At 56.3% G+C, this 10746-nt stretch overlaps 1 protein-coding gene across 2 annotated transcripts in view; it reads right to left on the bottom strand.

Annotated features, from left to right (window-relative positions):
- Nucleotides 1–468: 468 nt before the first annotated feature.
- Nucleotides 469–10746, bottom strand: part of DHRS3 (dehydrogenase/reductase 3) — a 37983-nt gene continuing 27705 nt past the window's right edge. For both annotated transcript variants that reach the window (XM_046660520.1, XM_046660521.1), the window contains exons 2-6: nt 8796–8939; nt 7985–8104; nt 7385–7623; nt 3229–3354; nt 469–990 (exon numbers count right to left, since the gene is read on the bottom strand). In XM_046660520.1, the coding sequence (XP_046516476.1) occupies nt 906–990; nt 3229–3354; nt 7385–7623; nt 7985–8104; nt 8796–8939 (714 nt within the window). In that variant the 3' untranslated portion in view covers nt 469–905. The remainder of the gene's footprint in view (nt 991–3228; nt 3355–7384; nt 7624–7984; nt 8105–8795; nt 8940–10746) is intronic.

The following is a 10746-nucleotide window of genomic DNA, read 5'->3' as shown; positions in this document are numbered from 1 at the left end:
GCTCGGGCCCAGAGCACCCGCTTAGTGCCGGCCCTGCTGTGCTGGCGGCCTTCAGAGTTCTGGCCTCTCAGCACCCAGCACGTGCTAGGGAGACGGTGGGTGCTCAGTACAGACGGGCCCTGCTCTCCCGAGCTGGGGGCCTGGTAGCTGGCAGGGCCATGGCAGGGTGGGGGCAGCTCTCTGCAGACTAGGCCACGATGGTCACATCAGGGAAGTAGGTGACGGGGCCAAGCGGTGCCACCCATGGCAGTTGGGGGTGGCCAGGCAGAGCCGCAAGGAGCCACGTGCCCCAGGTCCGCGCTCCGATTTCTCTCCCACTCTGCCCCCTTCCTGCCCACTCCACTCCCGGCAGCTGCGGACCCCGAGCAGACCAGTTGTCTCTCTCGAAGGACAGGTTTTCGTGGTTGAGACTGTTCCCCTCCCCACTGCCCACCAAGGACCAGGGGTCGAGGGTTTCAACAAAGGAAGTCGCAAAAGCCATGTCTCTTTATTTTTCATTCCTGCCGTTCAACCAGTTTGCGCAAGCTGAGGATGAGTGGATTTTGGAGAAAGAGAAGGAGCGTCTGGCACAGACCCTCCCGGAAATAGTCTATGCACACTGCTGAGGCTGATTAGACTCGAGAAGCAATTTAACAATAAACTCTACAGAATTAGAAATGTACAAAAGTGTCAAGGCGGCTGCTGGCTGGTTTCTTGCCTCCCCATGGGGGTCAGTTATGCCCACCAGTCCTGTGCAAAGGTCCTGGGGCTGGCTTGGGGTGGGGCGGGGCAGCTGGATTCTTGCCTGGGACAGGAGCAGTCCTGCTCACCCAGCAGAAGTGTGCCAAGGGACAGGCACATGGGTGTGTGCCCAGGTGTCATGCCCCCTCAGGTTCCGTGGCTTTCGAGCATCTCTGGGTCCTGCCTTATGTCCGCCCTTTGAAAGTGTTCATGCAGGTGTAGGTTCCTGAGAATTTGTGGATCTCCTCGAGGGCAGCCTGTGGGAGTATGCTGCGGGAGGGGGGAGGGAGAAGAGAGGATGGTCAGTGGGGGTCCAGCAGCCACATCCCTGGTGGCCACACAAGATGGCGCAGTAGAGTGATGGTTCCCATAAGCCCCCCACCCCACAGCCACACACCAGCTCCTCCCCTCCACGGAGGAAGGGCTTTCAGGTAAGTGGACAAACAAGGTGAAGGGTGGGTGGTAGACACAAACTTTCAAAGCCACATTCTCAGCATCTTGGGGCCCATGGGTATCTCGGAGGTCAGTTAACTCCACATGCCACTTGTTCAACAAATATTTACATGTGGGACTGAGGTGTTAGGTCCTGGGTGCCACCTCCTCCAGGGAGACTTCCCAGACTCACCCCTAGGCCTCCCCTTGGGCTCCTCATGGCCCCTGTGCTTCCCCAACAAGCCCTGGTGTTGTCCCGGCTGTTTACTTGTCAAGCCCATGGGAGCCTCTGTGGCCGACAGTCCATCCCTGACCCCGGCCCCGAGCACAGGGCCCGGCGTAGAGAAGGCCTCAGTCCATTTGCTGAATCAAATCGAAGGGCCCTGGCCCACGCCAGGTGCAGGACTGGAAAGGCTCGCTTCCAGCCAGAGCAATCTGGAAGACTTCCTGGGGGTGGTGGCACTAGAGTTGTGCCTGTAAAGATTTCTCTTGGGGAAGGTGAGAAGGGGGTGCAGGGCAGGGAAGGAGGAGGGGGTGGCCTCTGCTTCCTGTGGGAAAGTGGTGGGGGACAGAACAGGAAATGTAGCCTGGGGGTGTCCTGCGGAGAGCACTGGGATGTTTAGACAAACTAGCTTTTTTCTAGAATGTTCCAAAAGACTTCTCAAAAGCTCCCTGAGGTGGAAGGTGGCAGCCCGGCCTCGCTGAGGACCTGAGTCCCCGTCTTCTAGGGGCTCACGGAGGTGTCCAAGGACCACCTCAGGGCGACGGTCGGGATGGACCGAGGGCAGCCGAGGTGTGGCCGAAGGCCCCGGGATGCCCCCTGCCCGCGCCCCACGCTCTCGTCTCCAAAGTGCTTTGAGTTTGGAGGAGAAGGGACGGCTCGTGTCCCCTCCGCACCAGGTTTCTGCGCCTGCAGCTGGCGTGGCTGCTCAGCGGGGCCACCGCGCTCGCGGCAGCCAGAGGGGAGCCCGGGGCTGCCGTCTGAGGGGCGCTGGGGCGCTCTGCTGCCGGGCCGGGGCCAGGGGTCGGCCGGCAGGGGCAGGGGGCCGCGGCTGGCGGGGCCCAAGGAGCTGAGTCCACGTGCTCGGGCTGCAGGGTGGGAGCTGGGGCTCTGAGAGGCCCTTCCGTGTGGGGCGGGGATGGGAGGACTGGCTGCGCAAAGTCTGGAAGGTTCCAGGGGAATGTGCTGCAGGCGAATTCTGCAGGAATTCCTCAAGCCTCCTCGAGGTGGTCCGCCCGGTAGACCCCACCCGCCTGGCACTGTGACTCCCGAGCCTTTGACGTGAGACCCCCATCTTCCCCTTAGACGGAACTTCCTGGAGGCGGCGGCCAGGCCTCAGTGCTGGAACAGCGGTTCTCAAAGTGTGGCCCAGGAACCCGGGGGGGCACCTGCCATCTCTTTGGAGTCTGAGAGGTCACACTGTCATTATAATGCCATTATTACTATAAAAATTTGCCCTTTTCACCCCCATTCTCTCATGAGTGTACAGTCAAGTTTTCCAGGGGCTACTGGACATGTGACATCACAACAGACAAAGATCAGCCACAGATGCAGGAGTCCAGCTGTCTGCAATGGAGCCAGATGATAAGAGCTTCGCAAACATGTAAAACAATGCCATTCTTCTCACTACGTTTATTTCTCTTTTTTGGAAAATATACTTACTTTTCATAAAAATATCATATTTACATTGACATGGAATGGGTTGGTTATTGCTATTTATAAATGAATAAATAAATATTTTAAATATAAACAGATGTATAAATCTTGTAAATTTGTTCTCCGTTTTAATTTCGAACACAGCAAGTAGCGATGGACACCACTGACATAAACAAAAGGTTTTTGGGCTCCTGTTAGATTTTTAAGACTCTAAAGGGGTTCTCAGACCACGTTTGAGAACCGCTGCTCCGTCGTAAGGATGGGAAATCCATGGCACACGGGCCGCCCTCCTCGTGTCCAGCCCACGGCAGACATGGCCAATCGATCACCGTGTCCTGGGGCCCCTGCGCACTGGGCTCCCTGGGAGCAGGGCACGGTGGGCACAGACCTGACCCGGAGCCCCTCCCGCCACCCTGTACCTCTTCAAGATGACAAGGGCGTGCATGGTCCACGGGAGCAGGAGGAGGGCCTGGTTGAGCTGCACGGCTTCCACCGTTCTCCGCGCCACCGTCTCCGGCTTCAGCGGGGGGAAGAGGTTGGGGAACCTGAGGGCAGGAAGAGGCAGGTGGGCTTCTCCTGGAGACGCGGGGGCGTCTGCCACAGCCTCGGTGGCTGACGGGTCTTGGTCATCCCTGTGGCTTCTCCTGTTTGGGAGACTCCAGACCCCTTTGGAATCCTCTCCCTGCCTCCCCCTGGCGCCCCCAGAGTTCCTCAGTCCCTCACTGCTCCGTCAGTGCCCCCTCGGCAATCAAGGACTTTGAGCCCACCCAGCGGGATCCCCTCTCGGAGCACCTCAGGGGGTTCTTTTGAAACGTCCCTGAGATCCCTTCTCCCCCCTGCTCACCCCCCAGGCCCCCGGCGCTGGCTGCTCCCTCTGGGCCCTGCCTCTCCAGACCCCTCTCCTCCCTTCCAGCTCTGCGCTCTGCGCCAGCAGGCCTGGCCAAGCTTTCTGTTCCTGTCACTTCGGCTCTTTCCTCTCCCAGGCCTTTTACCAGCTGGCCCATGAGCCTGGCTCCCTCCTCCGCTGTCCACTCAGAGCAGCCTCTGACCTTGTCCTCCTGCTGATTTCTGTGTTTCCAGCATCTAGAAGGGCCCTGCCCGTTTGCTTGTTTCCTTGCAAGTGGCCTGTCTCCCCATCAGACTGAGTCCCCCCAGGGCAGAGGTATGGCCGGTCTTCCTCCCTGCTGTATACCCTGTGTGCAGTGTCCAGCAGACAGCAGGTGCTCAATAAATGCTTGCAGAGTGGAGGAAGACTGGACGACTTGCTGTTCCCCCAAATGTGTCCTGCTCGTCCTGCCTGGAGGCAGGGGCTCTGCCGGGATGCCCGTCTCCGCCCAGCTGCTGGTTTCACTCGCGCATTCATTGATTCATTCAAAGGTTTACGGAGCACTTTCCATGGGTTTGATGAATGAATGAATGATTGAATAAGCAAACAGCAGGGGCTTCTCATGCCTATCCAGAGGCATCTGAGCTGAGACCCACTCAGTGACGATGCTCCCTAAGAGCCAGGCCTGGGCTAAGTGCTCAACAGGAATCATTCACTCCAACTTACAGAGAGGGAAACTGAGGCCCCGGGGAGTTGGTGGGGCACTAGGGATTCAAACCAGGCCTGCTCGAGCCCCAGGCCGATGCTCCGTCCCCGCCCTTGCTCGCTGCTTGTCCCACGGCCCCGGGGCCTGGAGGTGCAGGGCTGGTGCTGCTGGCTCCGACCTCCATCCCACACAGGACTCGAGAGCTGCTCCGGCACCAGGAGGATTAAGGGGATGAGTCACCTGGGTCTGATGTCACCCTAACAAAGCGCAACTCCTGGGCCCCCAGCGAGGGCTTGGTCGGCCTCAAGAGTCCACGGCGTCCCCCCGCCCTGTGCTTCCTTTGCAATCGCGCTGTGCTGCTAGGATGCCCACAGCCCTGTGGTCTGCAAGGGCCCGCCTCGGGGGGCCTGCAGAGATGAACATGCCGGGGCAGCTCACCGACACTGGAACCCTGTAGACACGGAGGACAGTCGGGTCCCCCCAGCGTCCATCTGGGCCAGCCTGCTACGTGGGGGAAGGGAAGACGGGACGGAGGGACCAAGACCCTTCCTGGTAAGGCCCCTGCAGGGGAACCTGACAGAGGACCTTGCAGCTGTGTGCTGGAGGGACCTTCTCCTTTTCCTCCATGGTGGGTAAACCGGAGGCTGGCGGAGCTATCAACTTCTGGAAAGAGCACGCTCAGTATCTGTGCGGCCTTCGCTTCTCGGAGCCTCGCTCCCTGTCTGTAAAACGGGGCTGAGAGCTCGCTCTCGAGACGGCTGCGCGCCAAAGGCAGCAGCGTTTGTGGAGTGTCAGGTGTGAGAGGAACCTAAAGAGCCGTAATAGCGATTTACAAACACCCATATGGCCACTTTTGCCAGAAAACCCGTCCGTTTTGTCCTAGGTGCTGGCTCCCACCCTCGACTCTAGGAAGCTGCTCAGCGCAGCTGGGAAGGGAGCCAGCGCTTGGTTTCCTCTTTTCCTCATTCAGGAAATGGGAGTTGGTGGGGCATCAATCATCCTTTCACTTGTCTTCCCCCTGGGCTCACCTGCACGACCACAGGTGACCAGGCTTCCCGGGCGCTCACTGCTGGCCAGGCGGGCGGCTGACGCACGCACGCGCGGCAACTGGTCTGACCCTCGGAGAGGCGCTGCTGTTATCTATCCCTTCTTACAGACGAGGAAACCGAGGCACAGAGAAGCTAAGTGACTTGCCCAAGGTCACACAGAGCTGGGATTTGGCCCCAGGCAGTCTGGGCCCACACTGTGAACCACTGTGGGAAAAGGACACGGGGAAACCTTTCCTTTCCTTTGACAGTGGTGACGGGGTGGAGAGGAAACTACGCCAGAAGGTGAACCGGACACACAAGGGCAGGTCTGCGAGCGTCCTGCCCACTTCTGTGCTCCGGGCGCCCAACTAAAACCTCGGGTTGCCACTGCTGCACTTCCATCCAATATGCATTTATTGAGCACCTCCTGTATGCCCAGATGAAAAGAAACCAAACCACAATGTCATAGGAGGAAAAAGCCAACATGGAACATTCAGTCATTAATCCAGCCTCCTCTGCATTCAGAATCTGTGATAATTTGCATGCAAGTCCCGTGGAAATACATACTCCTGCGATAAACTAAAGATACGGCCTGCTAGGAGGATTCATAACATATGCGTTTATGAAGACGTTTGTTGTTAGTAAAGATAATAAGAGCAGCAGCTTGTATTGAGTGTCTAGGATGCCCCGGGCTCTGCTCCAGACACGTTACATGTATTATTTCTAATTCTCCCAATAATCCTACAAGGTAAACATTATTTCCTCTGTTTTACAGACGAGCAAAGCTCAGAAAAGTAACAAAACTGGCTCAAGATTCCCCAACCAAACAGGCGTGGTTCAAAACCAGGTGTTTTTGATTCTTGATCACCAAAACCACACTTGCCCCTCTTCACACTAACGAGAGGGTACCGAGTGGTTCCCACAGGGCTCGCATGCCCACTGCCTTCCGCCAACCGTCTCACCGAATTCTCACTGTGACCCTTCCACGTCATCCTCATTTTCTGAAGAAGCTGATACATATAATTTAGAAGGCAAATCTATTATTATACGCTGCATTGCAAAAAAACAAGGAAATCATTCTTGGATAATTCTCTAGTTTCATTTATCTATAACCTTATGACCTTCCACAGCTGCGCATCTTCACAGCACCATTTACTGGGCGCTATGTAGTACATATGGTGTTCCATGGGGGTCCCATTTTATCCTTATCACAGACCCCTACGTGTAGACATTCTCCTCATCCCATTTTACAGATTAGCAGTGGAGAATGGAGTAGGAGCTAATGGGACCCAAGGTCACAAAGGACATTGTAGGCACAGGTGAGTTGGCACCTTGGGTGCCCGGCTGCAAAGCGGGAGCTCAAAACCAGTGGTTCTCGTTGGTCTAACTGGCCCGCAGGAGCGGTGGCTGGGCTGCGGTCTTTCTTTAAAGTGAGCTATAATTTGCGTGCAATCAAAGGCATAAATCTTAAGTGTGCGACTTCATTAATTTTTACTGACATACCTACCACCCAGATCAAAAAGAGAGAACGTTTCTAAAAGCCTAGAGTGTTCCGTCGGGCTCCCTCCCAGGCTATATCCCCACACTTCCAGGGGCGGCCACTGTTCTGGTTTCTATCACCATCGGCCCAGTTTTTGCCTGTTCTAGAACTTCATACAAACGGAACCACACAGAAAGGGATTTCGTCTCTGGCTTCTTTCACTCAACGTGATGCCTGTGAGATTCATCCACGTTGCCCGCAGATCAACACTCCACTCTCCTGGGATGGTTTGGGGGTAAGGGCTCCACCGCACGCGTGTACTCTGTCAAAGCCCCCTGCCCATAGAAGCAGGACCCCAACCCCTACAGCATCCCGCTGCCTCACGGACGCAGAAGCAGGAATGAGACCGCAGAGCCACAGCCAAGGGGCTGCCGGGTTATTTCCAAATTTCAGTGCTCTCAGTGCATACTAAGGTCTCCCCGGCCCAGGCTGCCGGCGGGACTTGGGTGTGGGGAGGCGGCCCCTGCTCACTGACCTGACCCTCATGCCCTGGAACATCTCAGTGCTGGTGTGGAAGGGCAGCACGGTGGTGGCGCTGACGCCCGGACAGTCCAGCAGGCCCAGGGTCAGGCTCTCCATGAAGGCGAAGGCCGAAGCTTTGGACGTGCAGTAGTCGATGGCGCCGGGGATGGCGGACAGCGCCAGCACGGAATTGAGACACACGATGTGGCCATTCTGCAGCTCCAGCATGCGCGGGAGGAAGGCCTTGGTGGTCTGAGGGCGTCGGGGAGGTCAGCTAGGACCAGCCTCCCACAGCGCCGCCCCCCACCGCCCCGCAGCGGGGACAGACCCCGGACAGGTGCACTACTCCGGTGACCGAGCCTTCCCGGGATGGGAGGGGCCCAGGGCTGCCTGCTCCGGGGCACAGGGCTCCACATGTCAGGAAGTCCCACGTCTCCTGGGGCTGGTCACGCCTCTCGTCTGGCCACTTTGTCCTTGGACATCCCCTCTTGGCCTGAGCCCAAGTCCTAGTAAGTGTCTCCCCCCCACCCCCTCCAGGGCTCCTGGGGTCCCTCGGGGGAGGAACATGTCACTGTCACGCCCAGGGCTGGCTCTGGCCCAGGACAGCCCTTACCCAGAACTGGCCCAGGGTGTTGATATGCTGGGACTTCAGGAGGGCATCATCGTCGCTGTCCATCAGGCTCTTCCCATGGACCACGGCGGCGTTGTTCACCAGGATGGTGATGTCGCCCACCTGCGGGCGAGAGGGAGCCGCAGGGCAGTTAGGGCTGCCGGCCCCAGTGGCCTGAAACTGCAGGGGCGAGACCTCGCCCCATCACCCCCGGCCGCGTGGCCTTGGGCAGCCATATCGCCTCTCCGAGCATCAGCCTTGACTTGTAAGATGGAGCTAATAACCATACCAACGTTGTTCCGAGGATTAGAAATAATGGCTGGCGTACCATCTACCGGGTGCAGAGCACATTCATAATAAATGAGGTTATTGTTGCATAGAGATAGTTAACGTTTACCCTGGGCTAGATACTTAAAGGGTGGTGTTTGCTCTCTTAGAGCTCATAGATACACTCGGTCTAGACAGACGGCTGGAGTCAGAAGGATTTTCCCAGCAAGCAATGGGACGTTTGCCCCCCAGGGTCTACGATGGAAACTCACCAAGTCTAAACTTCCAGAGGCGACAAGAGGTGGTTACTCTTGTTATGTAATCAACCCACACTTAACCCCTGCCCCCTGTAACACCCAGACACACATGCACACTCACACGTGTATGCACACATGTGTATGCGCACAAAAACTGGGCGAGCTACACGGGAGAGTCCCCAAAGGTGCCCAGAAATAACCAACGCTCTCTCCCAGGCCCCGTGAAAATGCCCTCTTTGGCTGGCATCCCCCGTGTCCAGCTGAGCCGAGGACGGACTCGCCCAGGCTACCTTCTCCCGGACAGCTTTGGCCGTCTGGTACACCTCCTCCCGGTTGCCCACGTCACAGATGAAGTAGTGGCACTCGGTGCCCATCTGCCGAATCTCCTCTGTTGTCTCCTTCAGGCATTTCTCAGTCCGGCCCCAAAGAACAATCTAGGAGGAGAGAATAACAGCGCTGAACGGGGTCATTAAGCGAGCCATCGTGGTTCAGTGACCGTCATCAGAAATTCAGATCCAGGACTGGCCTCCATGACCCCACCCAAAGTGTGCAAAGTGAATTAACGAGATGATTTTGTAAAGCGACGTTGCCCCCTCTGACGTGAACCATGGTTTCTGAGCCCATTCATGACCCATCGACTGATGCGTTCTTTGCAAATCTTTCTGAGGCCTTCCTTCCAGCGGGACGCCTCCTGCAGCCTGATTCCAGTTATCTACACAGTTAGAAGCAAGAGCAGAGCTCTTTCTGTACAATGTTCCAGAACGTTCTCAGTTAGGAACAACAATCTTTTCACAGATCTGGTCTAGAGCCAGCTTTATGACCACCGTCCGCTGGAAGGGACTGGGGGTTCTGCCACGAGGTGCACACAGCCCGCCAGAGCCTCCCGCCTGGCCGGGAAGGAGCGCGAGCAGAGGCTCCCCCGGGAAGGACACGCCGCCTCACCCCGAGGGTGATAAACGTGGACTCGTGAGCCAGGAGGTGACCCTGGCAGGACCGAGAAATGGATGCTTAAAGGGGTTAGACAAGTCTATGAATGGCCAGCTATGAAAGGCTCAGGAGAGAAGCCTGGCTAATTCTCAGCCTTGACCTAAGCAAGAATGACACACCTCCCCTCGATGCGTCATTGGGACCAAAGAGGTCCCAACGTGGGGACGAAGAGCCTGACTGAGACTCAGCTTAGTCAGCACAGTGGGAGAAAGGCCGGGGGCTGGAGAGGACCAGAGCAAGGCAGAGAGAAAGGCTCCTTGGGGACTAGTCTAATGGGTTCATGTGTTTGTTTCTTCTCTTTCTCTTAAAAATTACCAGTGAAATTCCTCCTTTAAAAATAAAACCCAACATGGAAACCCCAACGTGTGAAACCAGTGGAAGGAATAAATTACACGTCCAACTCTGCATTCGCTTCCTCTAATGAGGACAGAAAGGCTGTGTTGGGAAGACAAACACTTTCCAGAGGGGCACAGACGGAGCTCCAGTCACACCAGACCTGAGTCCAACTGATTTCTGTATTTTGCTTTGTGACACGATATAGAGAAAAGGCAGACAGACGAGTAGCCGTTGGTGGGACAGTTTATCAACTGTTTACCTTGAAATATCAGAGCTTTCACTGAAGCAGAAAGGGCCGCCAGTGGGTGTGGCTGGCGGGACACACAGATGGGCTGGTGGCCCCCAATGGATTTGATCTTTTTACTAGAGTTTTAAACATTTTTGAAAAGAAAATAAAAGTGTTTTCTCAACCCCTGAAACATCTTTGGCAAAGCCCAGTCTGAAAACCCCACCTAGTCCAAGAACTTCATTTATTTTGATTGAAGTCCTGAAATACAGGAAGGGTTTTACGAGGGCGGAGTCCATCGGCGGCTCTCCGTGACCACAGAAGTCCCTCGAGGGCCATCGGACTGCCATTAGACAGGCTCCAAGGGACACTTTCTTGTCTGCTGAACTAAAAACAGACTTAGCAAGTGTTCTTCCAGGACAGACTGGGGACATTCACTTCACGGACAAGGAAAGACACAAACATCTGTTCTAGGAAGGCAATTTGGTGTAGGCGTGCTCCACTCCACCAGGCCCCACCCTTGCCTTGTAGTCATTGTCACCCGAGTTTCCTGCCATCCTCCCTTGTCTCCCCATCTGTCTGTCCACCCATCCTTCCTCCTATCTGTCCATCCATCCATTCATCCATCCACCCACCCACCCAATCCTTCCTTCCTTCCTTCTTCCTCTTACCCTTCCATCCATCCATCCATC

Source organism: Equus quagga, chromosome 5, assembly GCF_021613505.1.
Source record: "Equus quagga isolate Etosha38 chromosome 5, UCLA_HA_Equagga_1.0, whole genome shotgun sequence".
Classification (NCBI taxonomy): Eukaryota; Metazoa; Chordata; class Mammalia; order Perissodactyla; family Equidae; genus Equus; species Equus quagga.
This window is presented reverse-complemented; position numbering and strand designations above follow the sequence as displayed.